At 45.0% G+C, this 23,719-nt stretch overlaps 1 protein-coding gene across 3 annotated transcripts in view; it reads right to left on the bottom strand.

The window, feature by feature from the left end:
• PTPN9 (protein tyrosine phosphatase non-receptor type 9) overlaps positions 1–23,719 on the bottom strand; it is a 74,213-nt gene that overhangs the window by 14,497 nt on the left and 35,997 nt on the right. For all 3 annotated transcript variants that reach the window (XM_043989325.1, XM_043989324.1, XM_043989326.1), the window contains exons 5-9: positions 23,157–23,262; positions 16,084–16,194; positions 14,132–14,460; positions 13,427–13,520; positions 9,042–9,108 (exon numbers count right to left, since the gene is read on the bottom strand). In XM_043989325.1, coding sequence (XP_043845260.1) covers positions 9,042–9,108; positions 13,427–13,520; positions 14,132–14,460; positions 16,084–16,194; positions 23,157–23,262 — 707 coding nt within the window. The remainder of the gene's footprint in view (positions 1–9,041; positions 9,109–13,426; positions 13,521–14,131; positions 14,461–16,083; positions 16,195–23,156; positions 23,263–23,719) is intronic.

A 23,719-nucleotide genomic window follows, 5' to 3' on the forward strand; every position in this document is an offset into this window, starting at 1 on the left:
GAAAACCGTTTACATTCTTACATGGGAAGATAATACTTATAACTCATAAGAATTTTCTCAGTATTAGGATGGCTGAAAGGAATACATTTAGACAGAGGACATAGGTCTGAACTGAATATGAAGGGATGATATTTGTAAAGCATTTATTTTTTGTTTATCCTAGTTTTTTGTGGGGTGGCTTATATCTGGGGCCAGATTTGGGCTCAGGGACTCTTGGGTCCAGGACTGGTGCTTTGTCCACTGTGCCACCTAGCTGATCCATGATGACATCTTTAAAATAAAGTTAAGGAGTAAGAGTAGAAAGAAGGGAATGAATGCAACCAGAAAGACAAAATCAATGGAACATGGCAACTGATTAAATACGGGGATTGGAGGAAATAAAGGAAAAAGGTTAAAAGAGTTAAAGATGATACGCTACTCTTGGGGAGAAGATAGAGATGTGGGGCTAGACAAAGGCACAATTAGATAAACACAGAACAGGGTGAATGTCCATACTCAAAGATTAGTCACCAATGATTCTGTTTTAACTCAAAAGGAGCTCCCTAGGAAATGTCCCCCAGGCACTTGTGCTTGGTCCTGTGGTATTCAGTGTTTTTATCAATAACATTGTGGCTGGGGGAGAACATGATAGCTCTCTTCCAATAACTGAACAGCACAGATGGAGAAGGAGATTTGATTAGATCTGTTTTGTTTGACTCTAGGGGGCACAGCTAGGAGTAATGGATGGAAGGCAAAAGAGGCAAATCTAGCTTTGACATTCGGAAAACTTTCTAACAATAAGACCCCCCCACACACAACCATTAGGTAAGTTGCCTCAGGAGGTGGTGGGTTCCCCTCAAGTAAAAGCTAAATGATCATACAGTAGGGAAGTCTTTTTGGATAGGAATCTGTGATAAAATAATGGGATTTAGCAGATACTCAAAGGCCCACCTGGAGATTAATCTAAACTGATTGAATCAAGTGAGAGTGATTGACTGCTGATTAGCCTACTTCAAGTTAACTAGATTGTAATCACACCTGGCTAGGCCTTAAGAAGGTATTGTTCTCAGAAGCTAAAGACTTTGAACTTAACTTAAGACCACCTTCAAGTCCAGTGAACCAATGGATTTGGATGATGCTAACCAATCTGCTTGAAGCAGTGTGTAATGATTGCCTATGTTCTGGACCTATAAAAAGCTTCCACGCTCAGTTTGAGGAGAGTTCATGATTGAAGCAGGCTCATGGCAGAGGACTTGAAGAAGCAAACCAGGCTGGAACTCTAGGCTAGAAAGGCCTTTTCTAAACTTTCTGAACTTCACATGAATACCTGTTATACTTTAATAAATGCTTAATGCCCAAAGACTGGTGCTAAAGCTTCTAATTTAAGGTAACCACACATTAGATTTTTTTAGACATCACAAGTCAGAGGTCTCTTCCAACTCTGAAATTCTGTGATCGATATGACGCTAAGATGACAATGGTGTAATGTCATCAACAGGGGGGAAAAAAGCTGGGGGGGGGTGGCGGCAAATTTAGAGACGAGGAGTTCTGTTCTGGACAGAACATACACCAGCACAGAACTAAAACTCAGGCAAGAGGGGTTAGCAGTAAGGAGCAAAGTCTTCTACAAAGAGCTAACCCTAGAAGCCACAAGAGTAGATATGTCACCAAGGCAAAGATGAAATAAAAACCAAGGATAGAGCTCTGGGAATATCCACACTAAAGGTGGGGAAAGAAGAGCATGAGCCACCGAAGGAGACCAGGAAGGATTGGTAAGACAGACAAGAGTATGACTATGAAAGAACCAGGTCATGGAAGCTAGCAAGAAGCAAGGAGTCATTGCTGATGTCAAAGTGCAGCAGAAAATTCAGGAAGGAGCAAGCCTAAAAACAAGATGGGGGGGGGGGGAGCTAGGTGGTACAGTGGATAAAGCACTGGCCCTGGATTCAGGAGTACCTGAGTTCAAATCCAGCCTCAGACACTTGATACTTACTAGCTGTGTGACCCTGGGCAAGTCACTTAACCCCCATTGCCCCGCCAAAAAAACAAAAAAACCCAAAAAAACCCCACACCAAGATGGCGGCTTGGGAACTCAGAATCCTCTGGAATCATGAGGCTGGAAGGGATATTGGAAAAGATCTAGTCTAAATCCCTCAGTTTAGAGATGAAGAAACTGAGACCTAGAGAGGTAACGTAACACAGGGGCATGCAGATACCAAGGGGCAAAGCCAGGATTCACTGCCTGCAATCTCGATATCCAATGGATCCCATCAATGCCTTGTTTGTATGCGGTTGCTTGCATGTTGTCTCTTCCATCAGACCTCGAGGACAAGGATTCTTTCTTGCCTTTCTTTGTTTCCACAGCCCTTAGCTGGGTGTCTGGCATATGGTAGCTGCTTAGTAAACACTCGCTGACTTGACCCTGCACTGCCTTATTCAGTGATGTTGGGGAGAACAGTTTCAGTTAGGGCAGAAAACAGGTTTTAAGGGGATGAATGTAAGTGGTGAAAAAGTGGAGAGAGTAAATGAAGACTAGCTGGATGTTTGTTTTTAGAAGTATAGCAGTGAATAAGAGAAGAAAAATGGGGCAATGGCTTGAGGTGATAGGAGGGTTAGAAAAAGGTATGATTTGGAGTTATTTTGAATACCTGGATCTGAGTAGTGTGATGAAATAATGGGATTTAGCAGATACTCAAAGACCCACCTGGAGATTAATCAAGACTGATTAAATCAAGTGAGAGTGATTGACTGCTGATTAAGCCTGAATCCAGCTTCCTCCTGATGACATCTTACCACTCCAAGAAGACAAGAGAACTGAGAAAAGACTTCCAAAGACTTAATTATTTTTTACTGTTTCATCAAGGAACACCTGTTCCTAGAAGAAACAAAGGGGGGAATGTGATGAAATAATGGGATTTAGCAGATACTCAAAGACCCACCTGGAGATTAATCAAGACTGATTAAATCAAGTGAGAGTGATTGACTGCTGATTAAGCCTACTTCAAGTTAATTGGATTGTATCAAGTTAATTGGATTGTGATCATACCTGGCTATCCCTTAAGAAGGTATAATTCTCATAAACTAGACTATGAACTCAACTTGAGAACACCTTCAAAGACAATGGATTTGGATGATGCCAACCAATAACCTTGAAGCAGTGTGTAAGGACCGCCTCTGTTCCAGATCTATAAATAAGCTTCCAAAAACAGCTTGCGAAGGAGTAGCTTTTTTTTTACCGGCTTGACGGGACTCCTGGCAGCGCGGCACAGACGGTCTGACTCACTCCAAAGGTGGCCTAAATCGGTTTGGTGAGTTTTTATAAGGAATATAGACTAAGCCTAGATTTAAGACGATTTGTACTGTATTTCTATTTTCCTATCCTTCTAATCAACAACACCTTGTATACAATAAAGGCTCTATCTAGAAAACCAGAAGCTTCTTCCATTTACTAGTCTGGGAGATAAATTAAGGGAAGGGTTAAGTAGGGGAGATTTATGATCTAATATCCAATTTTAAATCTCACAGTAGATTTATAGACAGAGGAAAAAGGGGGGGGAAGAGAGAGAGAGAGAGAGAGAGAGAGAGAGAGAGAGAGAGAAATTGAAGATGAAAGAGGAGGAATGATTAATGCAGCCCCACCCCAGGGGATACCTGAAGGGTAGGACTGAGGTGAGAAGATTTGCCTTGGAAAGGAGGAAGAGGGTATATTCCTCTGGTGACAGAGGAAAGGAGAGACTAGATAAAAGGTTTAAAAGTAATTGAGGAGGGAGTTCCTGATATTGTCAATGGAATATACTTAACACCTGGACAGAAAGAGGAAATAGATGAGGAACTCCGAAATGGATAGCAAGCCTGGCATAGACCCAGGAGAGCCATGATGGGCACCTTCCATTACCTGGACATCTGCTGAAACTCTTTGCCAAAAAAAAAAAAAAAAAAAAAAAAAGAGGCAGCTAAAACTTTGCTGACTTGCCTCTGTGACAGTTCTATCTTTAAAAAGTCAGAAGATTCAACAAAGAGAAATTCTGTTCTGGGCTTGATTCTCACCAACAGGAAATACCACGGTCGGAGCTGTGGTGGAGGTATTAAGAACCTAGGCAGGAAAGTGAGCACGCCATCTTAGGATCTGTGATGGGGGGAAAGTGGTCAGACACAAACCTAAATTACGGGAGGGAAGACTTCAAAAGTTGCAGAGGGTGGCTGGCAAACTCCATTTTGAAAAGGAAGTGGCTTCCCGAAGGACAGCTCCTGCAGAAGTGTCTACATGATGACTCACGTCCCATAAACAAAAACATGAGAAGGCAGGTCAACACTGATGGGCCATAAGGACCAATCTTGGGCTCCAGAAAAGATGAAGCCAATTCCCCAATCATTTCTCCCCTCACCCCCAGGCCCATCCTGTGGCCACAGTGACCAAAGGAAGCTCCACTTTGTCTTCATAAGGGAGGATTCAGTGATGGGGAGCCCAGGAGGCAAAATTACAGTGGCATTAAAAACAAAAGGCAGCAAATAAAACTTTATAAAGTCAACCCTTACTGTCCTCTGTGATGGGCTGACTAGCCTGGTGGATAGGGGGATGCTGAAAGCAGCTCACCTCAATCAGGTGACAGAGCCTCCCATCCTACTCTTGTGAAAGAGACAGTGATGTGAGGCTGGAGGGTTCACCCACAAGGACCAGCACTACAGCATGGGCCTGATTTGGAAGGAGGTCTGTCTCCCTCAGCCCTTGGGATCTCAGAATCCTTCATCAATGATGCAGACTAAAGGCACTTGCTTGTTGGGATGAATAATTAACACCCCAGATGAAGAGTTAGCATCCAAAGAGATCTTGATGGGATTGGATAAATGGGGCAAATTTAACTAAGATAAATCGTAACTCTCATCTATATTTATATGCTTCTTGATACTTATACACTTGATGGTGTGCAAAGCACTGTATGCCCACAATTTCTATCTCACTTGTTACTCACAACCCTAGGAGGCAGTTGTTATCAAGAGTTTCCAAGAGGGTAAAACAAAGTAGTAGTAGGTGTCAGGGGCAGGATTTGAACCTAAGCTCTCCTGACTAAGTCACAAGCTCTGAGGTTACAAAATTTCTCAGGAGATTGAAGCTGAAAATGTAATGGATGAAAGTGTGGAGTTTCACACTCAGGTTGTAAAAAGTGATTTCTTTTTTGTTTGTTTGTTTTGTTTTGTTTTGCAGGGCAATGAGGGTTAAGTGACTTGCCCAGGGTCACACAGCTAGTAAATGCCAAGTGTCTGAGGTCGGATTTGAACTCAGGTCCTCCTGAATCCAGGGACAGTGCTTTATCCACTGCACCACCTAGCTGCCCCCAAGAGTGATTTCTAAAGTACAAGATGGGGGCAACGTGGTCTAGAGGCACCTCATCAGGAAAAGGTCTTTCATAAAATGCAGACTACACCAGAGTCCACAGAGAAGGTGGCCCAGTAGTCCCCAAAGCTCAAGCAGCTGTAGGCTGCATCAAGAGGAGCCATGTGCCCAGGTGAGGGCAAAGCTCACCATCCTGGTCGGGAAGACTGGGCTCAGGGCAGGGAGCTGCCCTTTGAGAAGGGCCCTGATAAAGGGGGTGACACTTAAAGTGGGGAGGGTCTCAAGTTTATCCCATTCACCTGAAGACACTGGGATGTTCTTGTCCCCCAGGATCCCCAAGGGAACTAGCCGTGGTGGGCCTGAGGCCAGAGAACACTTTCTAACAGTAAGAGCTGCCCCAAAATGGCCAGGACAGCTTGGGACAAGCTCCCTTCACATAAAGCCCCCAAGCAAAGTCTGCTGGAGTGTTACTGGGGAGGTTCTTACTGGCAAGGACAGACCTCAGTCTTCTCAGGAAGGCAGGTGGCATTAGGGTTAGAGTGAGCAAGTCAGAACTAGAGGGAGAGTCTTCTGGTGAGAAAGAGTGGGGAGGGGGAAGGAACTGGGGAGCAGAGGAGACAGCAGACACCCCTGTTAGTAGGGCTCTTGGCTCTACCTGGGGTGATGACCCCAAAACCTGTCCTCTCCATTCCCAGGACTTCAATCTCTCATCTACCTATACCACCCATCAGGGCAGTTCTACCTGGGAATTTACTGCCTTTCAAAACCATCCCATCTAAGACCCTAAACTCTGGAATTCCCCTGACCACAAATATCCGGTCTTTCCCACAGCCTTGCTCCTCCTACATCCTCATTATAGCCTCTGGTCCCTCCATCTTTCATGTTTCCTAGAATCGCTCCTCCCCTCACAATCTCAAGCCAGTCATTAGCTGTTTCCATATACAGTTCACTCTTGAATCTTCCAGGCCACTGTTCCACACCTTCCAAATAATCACCAGCCTTCTGTGTATGTGCGATACTGAACATGGCTGGACTAAAGCCCTGAGCTTGGTCACTGGCTCCACCACAAATCCATGGGCCCTCAGAGACACGTACAGCAATTCCTTCACTCATCTCTCATCACTCCCCCAATGTCACAGTGCTTGCAACAACCAAACTGTCCATGGAGAACCACAGATTTAGAGCTAAAAGGGGCTTAGAGGCCATTGAGTCTGACCTCTCATTTTACAAATAAGGAAACTGAGGCCCAGAGAGGGTAAAGTGATTTGTTCAGCATCACAAAGCTGGCAAAGTCAGAAGCAGGGTTCAAAACCAGGTCTTCCTGACCAAGCCTAGTGTGCCATACTATGTGGTTCTGAATGTCAGTTCAACTCAATCTAATAGACATTTAAGTTCCTGTATGTCAGGTGCTGTGCTCATTTCCTCAGTGTGGGGGAAGTCCCGGGGCAGAAACTCCCTTTCCCAAGGTGGATCAGGAGCTCTCTAGTTTGGGACTTAGAAAGGGAGAGAGAGTTTGGGGCCAGAGGCCCTGAGAAGTCACACAGAGCCTGTATATAGGAGGGGCAGTCCCAGAACGCCCATCTCCCTGCCTCCAAAGGCAGCCCTCCATCCGCTGTGCCAAGCCAAGGGGCCCAATGCAGCATGGGAGTAAGTCATACTCTTCTCCTCCAGATCTGCCAGAGGACTCTCAACACAGGCCCAATGCTTGAAGGGACATGTCGACAGAGCGGTACTTGGGCCTACATACAGTGGGTCACATAGATACCACTGAGCATCTGGGCAGGGTTCCTTGGCCTCTATAATGACATGGATTCCCCTGGCACCCTAGTGAAGTCAACAGCATCAAACATTCATTAAATGCTTGGGCAGTGAGAGTGTATGGATGTGTGTGTACACAAGTAACGATTGGAATGGTGCCACCTGCTGGAGACTTACTGTAGGAAAGCTCTGCCATGAGGTGAAGGTCTCTGAGGGCCAGAACATGCGAATGGTGTCAGGAAATGACGTTTGATTGTGGGAGGAAGAAGGGGGAGTCCTGTGGACTCTGGCGGAGAGTGGAGCTAGAAACGCGCTCTCCCTTTAATAGATAGATGAATGTAGGCCTCTCTCTCTTTACCAAATTCTTATTCTCCTTAATAAATGCTTAAAAGCCTAACTCTTGCTAAAGTTTATAATTTATTGGCGACCACTCATTAGATATTTTAGACAGACTAGCTAGAATTTTAGCCTTAACACACACATGTATATACATGCGTCTATAGGTATGCATGTATACATATATGGGTATGTGGACACATTGTGTACATATACATATGGATATATGCACATAGATACAAACATGTGTGTGTGTGTGCACACATAGGAGAGTGTAACTGGGTTTCTACACTGAAAAAACTTACAATGTGTTGGCTCAGAAGGATTTGAAGGCTAGGTGTCTAGCATGAGAAGTCATGTGCTTTTTACACAGAGCTTCTTCTAAGGGTTTGGGCCAGGCTTGGTGGGCCAGAAGCTTATAGACCCCTCCCTGGACTGAACAGGGTATGTTGGCCACTTCCTTTGGCGCTGCCATTAATCAGATAGAGAAATCAAATGCCAAAGTTGTTCATGAGAAAACCATGGATGAAGAATGATCTGAATTTGCCTTTTATAGATTAAAATAACCATTCCAAAATCTGGTCACTTAATTTCTGCTAATGAGGATTTCTCTCAGAATGTTTGTCAATGCAACAATTAAAACACATAGGATTGGGGGCAGCTAGATGGTGCAGTGCATAAAGCACCAGCCCTCGATTCGGGAGGACCTGAGTTCAAATCCGGCCTCAGACACTTGACACTAGCTGTGTGACCCTAAGCAAGTCACTTAACCCTCACTGCCCAGCAAAAAAAAAGAAAAATAAATAAAAATAAAACACATAGGATTACAAAGATAAGCAAGTGTATTTTGTCTGTTGTCTCCTCCCATTAGACTGTCTGGTACAGTAACTGGCATATAGCAGGAGTTAATAAATGTTTACTGACTGACAAATATGATTATCAAGAATATTTTTAAAACAAGTTCACAGACCTCAAGTTAAGAACCCCTGCTCTATGTAACTGGGGGAAAAATAAAATACTTTTTAGGAAAAAAAAAAAGGAAAAAAGAAACCCTGCTCTAGAGGAAGGTAGGATTTCATATCAAGACATGAGTGATATCAGCTGTCACTGCCAGAGACTTGCTGGTCCTATTCTTGGATGGGGACGGAGAGGGTGTCCAAGTTCCCCAGGGTCACTGTGCTCCTTTTGAATTTGTGCACAGGAGCAAGGCCAAGAGGAAGCCACCCCAATGGCTGGGCAGAAAAACTGGTCAGGATCCAGGCTTCAATTCTGCCCTTCCAAGACTGAGGATACTGAGCCTGTCCTGGCTAATTCTGATACCCTGCTGCTGCCGCCAACTTACAACGCAAACCCAAGACGTTCAGGTGGCAGGCTAAGCCAGCTTTAGCAAGTAGTAGCTTCCTAGTTGGATAAAGCACAGAAACCATGACTCTGTCCTTTCTGCCTCCCCCTTGTAGCATTCCCAACAGCACCAAGAAGACATAACATCTCCCACTCCCATCGTGTCATAGGCACAGCTGCCTCCTTCCTTGGAGTTGGTTGCTTTGGATGGTATAAAGCACGTGGCTGTCCAAGAAATCTCAAAGATCTCCCAAAGCTGACTAAGAGCCAGCACACATTACAGACTCCAGCTTACCTTGTGTGCCGATATAAGCGTTCTTCTGCTTATAGCCATCCATGAAACTGGCATTGATGTAGTCTGTCTGGAAAAAAGACAAAGAAAGCTCACTCATTCTTGCTGTTCATAGAAATATATGGGGGTGGGGAGAAGAGAAGAGATGACATTCTGAACAAACAGTGTAGGCTCAATTCATAAAAAGGTAGAAGCTCAGAGCTGGACCTCAGGTCATCTAGTCTGAGCTCAAATGGAATGGAGTCATCTCTCCTCCATGGAGCCACGTCACTTCCCCGAATCCTCTCCACTCAGTGAGTTAAGAGAAAGAGAGAAAAGGGTGACAAACGTAAAGGCATCCAACACTGATGATCTCCAGGATCCACTTCTTTTCTTTTCTTCCAGGGACCTAAGTTCTATTTGGGTCTGAGTAAGGGGAATAGCAGGCCACGGATTCAAGTGGGTGGTTAGCACAATTCTCCATTTTAATATTCATAAATACAGAATGGATGCATGGCAAAGAACACCTATCCACCAACAGACACATCCAACCATGCCAAATGTCCAAAATATCACAACCAGGGAAAGGAAGGGAAAGGAGAAGCAGGAAGAAATTGAAGCAGGGGCTTCAAGTATATTCAGCCACCCAAAAGAAAGCAATGAACAAAGCAAAGAATCCATGACTCTTAATCTGCCTATCACCAGGCAAAATTCTAAGCTGATTCTAACACCCAGATAAAAACACCAACATCCTTACTTCTACATAACTCCTGATTTAACTCCCTTCATGCCTTTCATCCCAAAAGGGAAGGGTCACTAAGGCCACAATGCTTAGGAACTTAGTATCCACCAGTCATATAGGGCAGAAAAAGGAAGAGGATGAAGGATAGCATCATTACATCATTTTGGTAATTCCATTCCAGGAAAAAGCATGACTTCTGCTGCACACTGTGGAGTTTAGGCTGCACCCTAAACTCCACAGGTATCACCACCCTCCAGGGATAGCAAAATGACCAGCCCCACTCGTCCATACCTTCCTTATCAAGCTAATGATAACTCAGAGCCTAAGCAGTTAGTCATCCCCTTGTCAGAACAGCTGCCAGTCTAGTCAAATGGTTCCTACTCATCCCACTCCCCTCAGGACACACCTTCCCTTGACCCATGGTAGTCATGAGCCATCCAAATTCTGCCTGGCCTCGGAGAAGAGAGACCATAAACCTCCCACTCTGCAGCCAGTACAATAAAAGAGGGCAGACATACGCATCACCTTTGCCTCAGCTACCCTCCCTGACACACAACCACATTCTCCTCCCCTGGCAGGCAGATGTTCATTACACCAGCACCAGCCTGCTATTCTTGAAGTAGACATGTCTTTGGGGCACAAGTAAATCATGTGGCACACAGCTGTCAGCTCTACTTTTGTTTTGTTTTTGCAAGGCAATGAAGGTTAAGGGACTTGCCCAGGGTCACACAGCTAGTGTCATGCATCTGAGGCTGGATTTGGACTCAGGTCCTCTTGAATTCAGGGCCGGTGCTTTATCCACTGCTCCACCTAGCTGCCCCTGTCAGCTCTACTTTGCACATGACATTTAAGAAGTGATCTAGAGGCTTTCACACTGTGAGATGAGACTACTTTCCAAGCCTGACTTTTATATTACACCTCTGATCTAAGCAGGCCATGTGTGGGATCTGGTGCCCTTGTGTTCTTTAATATCTCAGAGCCCCTGGGAATCAGAAATTCTAACTAAGGAAGGTTCTAGAATCAGTGTTCATGGAACGCAAAAGTGAGCCAAATACTCTACCCGATACTGGCCAGATTTGACAAATTCTAGGAGCAAAACTTGGGGGTTAGAGGACAATTTCCTGGCAATCGATCTCTTGAGACACAATTAAACTACACCCTCTCCTTGTATTCCTTGCAATCAGAGGGACCAAATCTAGGAAACAATCCTTAGGTTAACAGCTAGAGGATGATAGGAAGGCAAAGAGACAGGAGAGAGCCTTGGAGTGATCCCAAGAAAGCCCAGACGGGCTCCCCACTGACCTGGCTGGACAATAGGCAGGTGGCTGGCTCACAGGGCTTCCCAGCCCCGGTTGTCCCAAGTCACCTAATACCAGAGGAGCTGCTCATTTTAAATCACAGACAAGGGACCAGCGTGGCCCTCCTTTGGAGGAGAAGGCAATGTTGTCAGCTTATCATTTTTCTGAGAGAAGGGATGAATTTGGATGAAGCGAGCCCTGTGCTCACGCAGCCCCTCTGGTGAATAAAAGCATGGGCATGGACGAGTCACATGAACAGAGTCAGGCTGTGGCCTACAGCTCATCAGTCCACACTGGGCTCCAACCTACTGTCTCCTGTAATTACCATGGTGTTCTGGCTATTCTCCAAGCCTGCAGAGTTCTCCTTCCTTTCTGGGAATCTCTGGCTCCCTCCAAAGAAGCCAAGTGTCAGAAGGGGCAAGGGCACTGGACCGGGAGACCCAGACAGTTACCAGCTGTGGGATGGCAGGCTAATTCCTATACCCTCTTATTAGCCTTAGTGTCCTCGCTTATAAAACTGGGACAATAATAGCACCTGTCTCACAGGGTCAGTGTGAGGATCAAATGAGATTACATATGTACTTCTTGTTGTTTGGTCAAGTCCAATACTTCGTAACTCTGTGGACTGTGTCCATGGGGTTTTCTTGGCAGAGATACTGGACTGGTTTGCCATTTCCCTTTCCAGTATGTTCCCATTTTATAGATAAACTGAGATAAATAGGGGGGTTAAGTGACTTGGCCAGGGTCACATAGCTAGTAAGTGTCTGAGGCCTGGTTTTAACTCAGGTCTTCCTGACTGCAGGCCCTGCACTCTATCCACTGAGCCACCTAGTTCCCCCTAACATACGTACAGCACTTTGCAAACTCCACAATGCTTTAAAAACTATTCTTAAATTCGATGAGGCCTTTCCTAACTCCTATTGTCAATGCTCACTGCCCTTCCTTCTCCCATCTTGACTGGGCACCTCTAGATCCAGCTTAGGGGGAACAGTGAATCCCCTGAATGGTATTCAAAGTCACATGATCTGAAGTTATAATTACACAAAATACGGTAAGTGGTTCCAGACCCAATGGAAACAGGCAGCAGGAATCAAAAGACCGAGTCCTTCGGGAAGGCACCAGTAGAGATGTGGCTATCTTTATTTTGCAGACTACTTGTATTTGTTTCACCTCAGCAAACTATAAGCTCCTTGAGGGCAGGACATTTTATTTCCATCTTTGTATTCCTGACATAGAGCACAGCCCTGGCCCAAAGCAGGTGCTGTCTAAAAATGCTTGTTGAAAGAGCTCCCTGCTAACCCCATCAGTCACAAGCATTGCTCCTGCAGGGTAAAAGGAGAATTCAGAGAACCAGGCGTCGTCAATTAATAAGAACATTTATCCAGTACTTTACTGTGCTCTGGGCACTGTGCTGATATCCTCTTGTTTGATCCTCACAACAATCCTGAGAGGTGGGTGTTGCTATGATCTCCATTTTACATTTGGGGACACTGAGGCAGGCAGAGGTTAAATGACATGCCCTAGGTCACACGGCTAATAAGTAAGTGTCTGTAGTCAGACTTCCTGACTCCAGGCTCAGTGGTCTCTCCACTGTGTCCCCTCACTGCTGGCCAAGCTGCAAGGGTCATCTAAGATTTATGATTTGATCCACTTGTAGTTTGTCCGTCTCTGAAGAGGACCAATGACATCACCGCCTCATTTGTGAATTGGATCCGAGTCAAAGATGCACAAAGTTGTCAACTCCACTCTCTCGTCCAGAGTCACTGAGGTCCAGGGGGAGAACCAAAGTCAAGATGACTGGCAATGGCTTGGGATGCCATGGATGACTTCAGCACCTTCGCAGCCCCTGCTTCATCCTCTTTCGTGGCCTCTGGAACAAATTGTTCTCCTCCACCCATTCTGCTGGGCAAAGTCTTCACCTACTTGGGGCAGACATGCCCCTAACTCTCCAATAGGTTTGAGGTCCCTCAGTTACCCTCAACCTTGTTCAGCCTGTCTGCCAACATTACCGGGATGTGGCCACTTCAACACGCTACAGCTTCTTGGAGCCACAGGTGAGAGTTGGGTGAAGGTGGACACCAAAGGTAGATGAGCAGCCCTGAAAAAGGCCCAGAAGACCCTCACACCGGAGGTGCTAGTCTACCTCAACAGGCCAGACACTTTTTTCTGGGTTATGTGATAGATGAAGCAGCTGATGTCCAGAAAAGGAAAGACTTGCTAAAGGTCAAAGAGACAAGAACACAGTCCAGCCTAGCACCCAGGTCTCCTAATTAAGTGCTCCACAAGTGTGCTTTGCTTTGGAGTGACCTGGTCTTTCCCCCCACCGTTTCTCAAAGGGGAGACTTTCTATGTTATGTTATGTTATTTACCTGGGTCGTACTACTCCCTTTGGTCAACTTCACGCGGGTTTGGTCCAGGCACGGCACATCTCCGTATCGGTTTTTCTCCAAGTTACCTGGGGACCTGGAAGAGAGAGGAGACAAACAAAAACCAATGTAAGGGGACTCAGAGATTATAACAAACATTTCTTACTAACAAGACCTCAAGGAGAAATCAGGTTCTTGGTCATTTAGAATTCATCCTCTCACTTATTCCCAGAAGGAATTTTGGGGAGCTTACAAAATTAAACACACATGTGAGATGAGATAATTAAATGCAAAAACTGAAAACCAGTTGAAAGGACCAAATAAAAAGATGTTAGCAGGTACCTCTCACAACTGTACCCAGGCCCCAGGTGAGAATGAAGCCCGACTGCCCATCCCTGAGGCTCCAATGACTGAAAGGTTCTACCTCATAAGGAAACCCCAGGACACCTTCATGTGGGGCAGAGATTGAAGGCTGCAAAGAATCTATGTGGGGGGTCACATGAAAGCTTCACTAATAGAGGAGGCAGAAGGAACGTCCATCAAGTACTAGACAAGTTGTCAGAGCTCTTGGTGTTGGCAAAGGCCACGCGCCCACTTGGCCAGTAGCATCCTTCCCTATCAGCAGGGATGTGGGGGAGTCCCTGACCAAGAACCTGGAGGAGGCGCCCGTTTGGGGGAGGGGGGAGGGTCCGGCCATCTCCCACTCACATGGAGCAATGGAAGGTGCCAACGGGGTTCTCCTGGCGGATGTCCTCATACTCTTCGTAAATGCCCCTCTTCTGCCGGTGGCTAAAGTGCTCCAGCAGCTCCACGATGGTCATGGCATGGGGGCCCGGGACATGCACCGAGTCGCTGTCCCCAGAGGGACCAAGGGACAGTAAGATCATCTCATCCAGGGGGTCCACGTGGCCATTCACTTGAGGGAGAAACTGGAAGTTCCAGCTGGTGGGGTCCAACTTGAGGTACCCTCCCAGGCTCTCAGGAAGGCACTCCCGGGGCAAATGCTGGGTCAGCTCACTCGTCCTCATGATCTGAATCTGGGTGGGCAGAAGCAGGAGTACAGTGAGACGCACAAAACACATAAGGAAGAGCTGGCAAACAAACAGAATTGACTCGGGAACATAGGGAAGAATAGAAAAGGAAATGGGGTTGGGTTTCATGGGTCCTGGGCCAAGGGCCTGCGATGTCTCCAGCCAGGAGATCTGGCATGACACGAGAGGCTCTGTTGTGTAGAAGGGCAGCATTTTGCTTTTTTTTTTTTTTTTTTAGTGAGGCAATTGGGGTTAAGTGACTTGCCCTGGATCACACAGCTAGTGTTAAGTGTCTGAGACTGGATTTGAACTCAGGTCCTCCTGAATCCAGGGCCAGTGCTCTATCCACTGCGCCACCTAGCTGCCCTTAGCATTTTGCTTCTTAAGGACAGGCGAGAAGGGCCCCACGCCTCCCCAGTTTCCTAGGGGACCCTCAATAGCGCCCACCTATCAGCTCCACACAGTTTGCATTGACGTATTTGGCATCTTAAAGTTAAGAAGCACGTTGATCGACATCGTTCTATTTCATCCATCAGTTCTCTAAAGCTGAGTGTTATAGGCCCTATCATCTTCACCTACAGGCAAGTTGGCTCTCTAAGGTTATATGCAGTTAGGAAGTGGTGGGGTCACTTCTGATCCTCAGCCGCCTTTAAAACAAGATTCACCTCTGAGGGGCAAGATGATGCAGAAAGAACACTGGCCTGAGGAGCAGGAGGCTGCGGCTCTTGTCTAAGCTTGGCCAACAACCTATACAACTTGGGTCTTGACCTGTTTTTTCCCCTGTATCTCAGTATGATGGGCTATGAAATGGAAGTGAATGCTGCTGTCTCATGTCTAGTACACCACATCAAAAGTGGAGGAGGAGGGGGCACAGCTAGGTGGCGTAGTAGATAAAGCACCAGCCCTGGATTCAGGGGGACCCGAGTTGAAATCTGACCTCAGACACTTGACACATACTAGTTGTGTGACCCAGGGCAAGTCACTTAACCCTCATTGCTCCGGGGAAAATAAATAAATAAATAAAAGTGGAAGAGGCCAGGTTTCAAAAGCCCTCTGACTCTGGGGGCAGCTAGGTGGCGCAGTGGATAGAGCACCGGCCCTGGAGTCAGGAGTACCTGAGTTCAAATCTGGCCTCAGACACTTAACACTTACTAGCTGTGTGACCCTGGGCAAGTCACTTAACCCCAATTGCCTCACTAAAAAAAAAAAAAATTTAAAAAAATAAATAAAAAAAAAAGCCCTCTGACTCCCTCTCTGGGTTTCAAAGCAGTCTGAGGGAAACCTTTGCCCACTAATCCTGGTGCCCTTAGGGGGTTAAGGTCCAGGCAAAGATCATCTTGTAAGGCAAGTCCACCTCTGTGCAGTCCTGAAGCTTAAAAATAGGATCTTTAGGCCTCAAAAGAAATGAGGAAGAGAGGAAGTGGAGTGTCCGGTATCCATGATCATTTCTGTTCAGTTAAATAGTTTTCATTAGGTCTGACTCAAGCCCCGAGAAGGGCACAGCACTGAGTGATAAGCTGGGGCAGGTGACAAGTCAGCCTTTCTCATCCCCCCACAGCCTTTGCTTTCCTTGGGTCTCCGGCTGAAGGGGCTCCACCCTCCCTTGTTGGTGCAGGCAGTCCTCCTTACCCTTTCTCGGACTTTGTCCTTCAGCAGGATACTGATGATGGAATAGGGCACTCGGAACCACACGGGCGCCCCTACGATCAACACCTTCTTCAACCGAGCTGGGAAGGCTCCCTGCAGGTGGCACACACAGAAAGCACATGGAGATGCCAATCACTCCACCAAACTGGCAGAACAAGACGGAACTTCGAACAACCCAAGCCCAGGAGTCTGGAGTCTAGCTCTCCTCTGGGTTCTTACCAGTAGCAACCAAGAAAGCAAACAAACAAGCATTTATTAAGCGTCTACTGTGTGATGTACACTGTTAGGCACCAGGGGTACAAAGATAAAGGGAAGCAGGCCCTGACTTCAAGGGGCAGACAACACATACATGTACAGGTACACGCTAAACACACTTGTCAGTCCATATAAAGCACGTGTGAAACAGATGCAAAGTGACCTTGGAGAAGAAGGCACGACCAGCTGGGAGATCCCAAGAGGCTGGGGTGAGGAGGCATGAAGAGCAGCCAGATCAGTGGTGAACCACAAATGAAGGAGGCTCAAATGTATGGAAGATGGAAGGGCAGGAGGTGGCCAGGCTGTGAAGAGGAGCCAAACTGGGCATTTTCTATTTGATCCCAAAGGCAACAGGAAAGCAACTGGGGACTTGTGATTTAGAAACATGACGGGCAGTTGTGTGCAGGATGGACTGAAATGTGGAGAACCACGTGAGGCACGGAGAACAGTCGGGAGGCTGTGATCTAGGCCATGGCCATTTAAGGTACAAGAATCAGGTGGGAAAGATGCTGTAGAGGAAGAAAAGAAATAATACTAGAGAGAAAGCACCTGGAAGAGAATTCGAAATCAGAAATTGGCTTATTTTAAAGAAATAACTTGACATTCCTAGTGTCTGGTTTCCTAGTTTCTAGGAACAGAAAGAAAGAATTCAAGGATTCTTAAAGTTTCTAGGTAGTTGATCAAAGCTTGTTCTGATGATCTTCATCAGCAGTTTGCAAACCTACAAAATAAACAAGTTTTGCCTTAGAAGATTTCTCTGCTTGTCAACTGTCTTCTTTCTTCCTAGTATAGTAGGGAGAAAATTGGATTTAGAACCAATATGGCTGACACTGGACACTGAATCTCAAAACATTTTTCCCTTTAAAAACTGCAAGGAAGGGGCAGCTAGGTGGCGCAGTGGATAGAGCACTGACCCTGGAGTAAGGAGGACCAGAGTTCAAATCTGGCCTCAGACACTTAACACTTACTAGCTGTGTGACCCTGGGCAAGTCACTTAACCCTAATTGCCTCACTAAAAAAAAAACAAAACCTGCGAGGGGAAAAAAAACCCCTTTACAATGTTAGATTTTTAATATCTGTAATAATGAACATAACAATGAGCATCCATTTCAACAACTCAAAAAACATGTGCTAGGTTCTGAGGTCACAAAAATGAAAAAAAACAACATGCTCCCTGCCCGGGGAGACTTTAGAATCTACTTGGAGGGTGCTGGAAGGTACCAGAAGGCAGAAAGTGATGAGACATCCTTTAAACTCAACCCAAATACCATTTTCTACCCTAACCCCTGAATCATAAACAATCCTTCATCCTCGGCCTTCACATGCATTTTGTTTTGCAACTCTCTACCCCGTTGACCATGTCTGTTCCCTCTCCTCTCCACACCCTCCCCCATAATATATGCTTTAAAAGTATTTGGCGTTGTTATTGGAGCCAGCCAAGAAAGGGCTTTAAATACCAGACTGGATGCGTATGTGTGTTATAATTTATCCTAGGTCTCAAAAGTCCACAGGTGGCATGACATGACTCCAAGGATGTGTGATCTACCAACTAGAGGGAAGATGGATCCCATCCCATCCCATCCCATTCTCCTTGCAGGAGCCACTCCAGGGTCCAACACAACTGCAGCTGCTCTTCACCCATTCTCCAACACTCCTTCCTCTGCCTCCTCCCACAGCACGTAGCCTCCCCACCGCTCAGTAAATTCCCGATCTCTCCTCCTCTCCAGCCACTAGCCCTCCAAGGCAATTATAACCTAAGGACCTGAACAGGGGCCTATATGGTCCCTTCTCTGCACCCATAAGAGTTTAGACCCTCATGAGTTCTAGCCTAGGCTACCTTAATAGCCTCCGAAGAGGCTGGGAATGAGCAGGGGCGGGAACATCAGGGGAACAACACAGCAAAGGACTCAAGGGCAGAGTTTAAAGAAACTACTCGTTAGCGGGTCAAGAACCTGGATGGAGAGAAACACAGACACAACAAGAATGATGGCCTGGAAGAACCAGGGATTGTTTTAGACAGCAAAGAAGAGGAAGAAAGGCAGCTAGCTGGACAGGGGTCTGGAAGAGAGAGAAGCATTCCAGTGCCCAGGCACACTTCTGAGTTAGTGGACACAAGTATGGAAGAGGTTTGAAGAGAGGCCTCCTGACCTGGAGAACAAGTCACCTCGGTTCAGATCAGTAACAGCCACGCAAGAAGGAGGCTGCTGTGCCGGGACAGAAGTGGAGCCCAACCCCACGGTCACGCTAACACAGATCCAATCCCAAAGCAGGGCGAGCCAGGGAAAGAGACCCCATAGCCTCTGAATCACCTGCAGCACCAGTATCGTCTGGAACTAAGCTCATGGTATGGCGAGAGGGCTGAGCAGTTGGCCACGGGGAGACTACAGGAGTCTCTGCTGGTTCTGAGGGGGAACTTGGGTGTTTCACCCAGCAGGAAGTAGGCTTGAGGGGTGGTAGCACAGGTGGGGTAGGGGGTGCAGGCTCATCAGAGCTAACAATCACAGCACACAAAGTTTTACTGCCTGGTTACTTAGCAAGTTGGCCTGGGGTTATCTATGGACCAGGGAACAGGTCAGGCAAGTGAAGCAATCGCCCCCCCCCCCTTTTTTTTTTTATAGTGAGGCAATTGGGGTTAAGTGACTTGCCCAGGGTCACAGCTAGTAAGTGTTAAGTGTCTGAGGTCGGATTTGAACTCAGGTCCTCCTGAGTCCAAGGCCGGTGCTCTATCCACTGCGCCACCTAGCTGCACCGCAATCTCCCCTTCTTAAGTCGTACCACCTAGGACCCTCTGAAGCTTGGGACAGTACAGCCAGGAAACAGTGCCCCACTTTAATAAGGAGTTAAAAGTCAAGTAAGAACTCTGAGGTACCACCTGACACCTATCAGATTGGCTAAAATGACAAAAAAGGAAAATAATAAATGTTGGAGAAGCTGTGGGAAAATTGGAACACTAATCCATTGTTGGTGGAGCTGTGAACTGATCCAACCATTCTGGAGAGCAATTTGGAATTATGCCCAAAGGGCGATAAAGCTGTGCATACCCTTTGACCCAGCAATACCACTTTTGAGTCTTTTTCCCAAAGAGATCATGGAAGGGGGAAAGGGACCCACATGTACAAAAATATTTATAGCTGCTCTTTACATGGTGGCAAGGAATTGGAAGTTGAGGGGGTGCCCATCAATTGGGGAATGGCTGGACAAGTTGTGGTATATGAATACAATGGAATACTATTGTGCTATAAGAAATGATGAGCAGGAGGAGTTCAGAGAAACCTGGAGGGTCTTGCGTGGGCTGATGATGAGTGAGATGAGCAGAACTAGAAGAATATTGTACACAGTAACATCAACATTGAGTGTTGATCTACTGTGATGGACTATATTCTTCTCACCAATGCAATGGTACAGAAGAGTTCCAGGGAACACGTGATGGAAGAGGATCTCCAAATCCAGGAAAAAAGAAAAAAAAAAGAACTGCGGAGTATAGATGCTAAATGAACCATACTATTTCTTTTGTTTGATGCTGTTGTTTTTTTTCTATTTTGAGGTTTTCCATCATTGCTCTGATTTTTTTCTCTTATAACATGACTAATGCAGAAATAGGATTAATGTTAGTGTGTGTATATATATAACCTATATCAGATTACCTGCTGTCTAGGGGAGGGGGAAGGGAGGGAGAAAAATCTGAAATTGTAAAGCTTGTATAAACAAAGGTTGAGAACTATCTTTACATGTAACAGAAAGAAAATAAAATACTTTATTAATTAAAAAAGTCAAGTAGGACAGGCAACATGAACAGAGAAAGATGTGGACCACAGAAAGTTTCTTTAGTGACAAGGAAGATTGAGGTGCACCCTCAGAGGAGGATAGCAACATCAGGGCTTCTACATTCAAAGCTTCCAAGAAAAATATGAATTGATCTCAGGCCATAGAGGTGCTCAAAAAGGACTTTGAAGATAAAGTAAGAGACAGAGGAAAAAATGGAAAGAGAAATGAGTGATGCAGGAGAGTCATGAAAAAAAAAGTCAACAGCTCAAAAAGCCAAATTGGCCAAATGGAAAAGGAGGTACAAAAGCTCTCTGAAGAAAATCATTGCTTAAAAATTAGGACTGGGGGCGGCTAGGTGGCGCAGTGGATAAAGCACCAGCCTTGGATTCAGGAGTACCTGAGTCCAAATCCGGCCTCAGACACTTGACTTACTAGCTGTGTGACCCTGGGCAAGTCACTTAACCCCCATTGCCCAGAAAAAAAAAAAAATTAGGACTGAAGGGGCAGCTAGGTGGTGCAGTGGATAGAGCACCGGCCCTGGATTCAGGAGTACCTGAGTCCAAATCTGGCCTTAGACCCTTGACACTACCTGTGTGACCTTGGGCAAGTCACTTAACCCCGACTGTCTCACCAAAAAAAAATTAGGATTGAGCAAATAGAAGCTCAGAAACCAGATCAATTACAGCTACTGTCATTTTTGTAGCTGTTATTTTTAATAAAGCACAATGTTGGGGACAGCTAGATGGCACAGTAGATAAAGCACTGGCTCTGGATTCCGGAGGACCTGAGTTCAAATCCAGTCTCAGACACTTGACATTTACTAGCTGTGTGATCCTAGGCAAGTCACTTAACCCCCATTGCCCTGCAAAAAAATAAAAATAAAAATAAAAATAAAAAGCTCTGGGTCACCTCTATGATGATGGCACTGGAGCAGGACTCTAACAAATAAATAAATAAATAATCTGGCCTCAGACATTTGACACTTACTGGCTGAGTGACCCTGGGCAAGTCATTTAACCCCAATTGCCTCACCCCCCCCCAAATTTTTATATATATATATATATATATGTATATCTAGATATATATAGATATAGACTCAGCACTGTACCAATTGAACTAATAAGGAGGTGCTTTATAGAACTAGACAAAGTCATAAAATTTATTTGAAGAAAGAAAAGAATCTCAAGAGAAATTTTAAAAGAATGAAAGGGAGAATTACCAAATTTTAAATGACCCAATAAAACATTAACCATCAAAACAATTTGGTAGCAGTTAAAAAACAGATAAGCAGATTAATAGAACAGACTAAATAAACAAACCCCAGAAACAATCAAATATGGTAGCCCAGTGTTCAATAAAGCCAAGAATGTAAACTACTGGGAGAAGAACTCCCAAATCAACAAAAACCATCAGGAAAAATAGAAAGCAGTTTGAATTGCAAAAGAATATGTAACCTAAATATAAATGTCAGAGCATAAAAACAGAGAACAGAAGGAAGTTATACAAAGCTAGAGAAAACTTCTTAATCCTACAACGGGCAGAAGGAATCACAAAAGAGGTAATTTGGAATGCATAAAATACAATAGCTTTTCTATTAAAAAGGTCAAGAATAGAAACTGTTGGGGGGGGGGGGAGAAGACCTTTGCATCAAATATGTCTGATATTTAACATAAATATGTAAGAACAAGAGTCATCTCCCCAAAAGATAAATGATCAAAGGAGAGGAAGAGTTTTCAAAAGGATAATTAAAAACTATGTGCAACCTTATGGCACTTATGGGAACAAGGCAAATTTTTTTAAAACTCTGAGGTTTTGTCAGTCACCCAACAAATTGACAAAGATGATAAAATAACGGAACGTGTGGAAAAGGCATCAATATTTTCAAAGAAAATAACTTAGCACAGTGCCTGGCTCGTAGTAGGTGTTTAATAAATGCTTGTTTTCTACTTTTCCTTCTTTTCTTCCATCACACCCTATTCAATTTTCTCTTTGCATTTTCCAAAAATTTGTAAATAGTTTATCACGTTTTCCTGGTTGTTATTTAGTTTTCCTCTTCCCTCAAAAATCAACTTCTCTTGGCATTGTTAACTTTGTATTATCTTAAAACTCCCTTGAATCAGCTTCTGCTCTAGGTATAAAAATGCCTAAGAAGTTTTCCATTCTCAAGACCTCTTCAAGAGAGCCCTTCAGAGGAACCTCTAATCTATATATACCCAATTTCTTTATGGCTACCATAACCAAAGCCTTGCCTCAGAAAATACAATTACTTTCTCACTAAGGAGAAATTCAACTTTCTGCTAGGTGGAAAGCCCTGTGCTAGGAGTACGAAAGGAAAGTCGATTTGCCTGTTCTCTTAAAGCAAAGGGCTGCAAAATTATGCTTGGCTCTTTTAAAAGTTATCCATGTAAAAAAGGTCAGCCTATTGGGCCAATTCTAAACGGCTTACTCTTAATAATGCTTAAACTTTACTTCTGTGCAGTAACAATTTTAATAATGAAAGTTAAGCTATGTTTTAGGTAGAAATCTGAGATTCACTACTAAAACTTCAAAAGTTTACCTTTGTTCATTTAGAAATGTGACTTTTAGGATCTTATCCTAAAGTCAGAAACTCCACCTTTATCACATTATGTGTTCAAAGTCAAAATAGTTTAAATTAAACAAATCTGGAGCTAGAGTGTGTGAATGGCCTAGGCATGTAATCTTTTTGTTTCCCAAGAATAGAGGGGTTCCAGTGTTAACATGATGTAAAGTTGAAGGTGGGAAAAACATATTTCAAAACATATCATCTCAGGCTCATGTATTTCAAGTAAATCTAGGTCAAACACTCAACTCTCCTGTTAAATCTTGACTCGCAAATGGCATCTTTTTAGGGGAACAAAAGGGTGGTCACCTAGTTCATTTCTTTACCTTCATTAATCTACTTTGTCCTAAACCCTCTCTAGGAAAGGGAGAGCCACCCCACCCACTCACTCCTTGGTAATCCATAACAAAATGGGGGAGACAAGAGCCCACCTGAATTCCTAGGAGTTCCTTACCTTCAGGAGATTTAGCACTTTCTTGCCAAGGTCTAGCTCGAAGTTGTTATAATTGGAACCCCCCATGTCGTAGATAAACACTAGTCCATTCCTTTGAGTTTCAAAGCTGTAAGCCAACAAACAAAACACTGTTTATAAGTGAGAATATGGATGGGGCAAAAGAGACACACAGAAATGTATGTACAAAGATGGAAGGATAAGGAGCTGTCCCAAAGTGAAATGGGCTGCCCCCCTTCACTCAGGAGTTTTCCCAGGAGTGCTGGATAACCATTCATCAGGGCTATTGTACAAGGGATTCCGGTTCAGGTTCAGCTTGGACCAGACCATAGCATGGGATAGATTTTGAACCAAAACGATCGTTTTCTTATAGAGAGGATCGTCACCAAGATTTACCTTTGGAATGCACTGTAATTGTGAACTCACATCTGCCAAGCTGCCTCTGGACATCACAGAATCACAGCTCTACAATGAGAGGCTAGGGCAGAGGGCACTCAGTCCTCACTTTGCAAATGATAGTGAGAACTAGGGAGGAAGCATCAGAGAAGGGTTCCAGGCCCAGATGT

Source organism: Dromiciops gliroides, chromosome 2 (genome assembly GCF_019393635.1).
Source record: "Dromiciops gliroides isolate mDroGli1 chromosome 2, mDroGli1.pri, whole genome shotgun sequence".
Taxonomy (NCBI): Eukaryota; Metazoa; Chordata; class Mammalia; order Microbiotheria; family Microbiotheriidae; genus Dromiciops; species Dromiciops gliroides.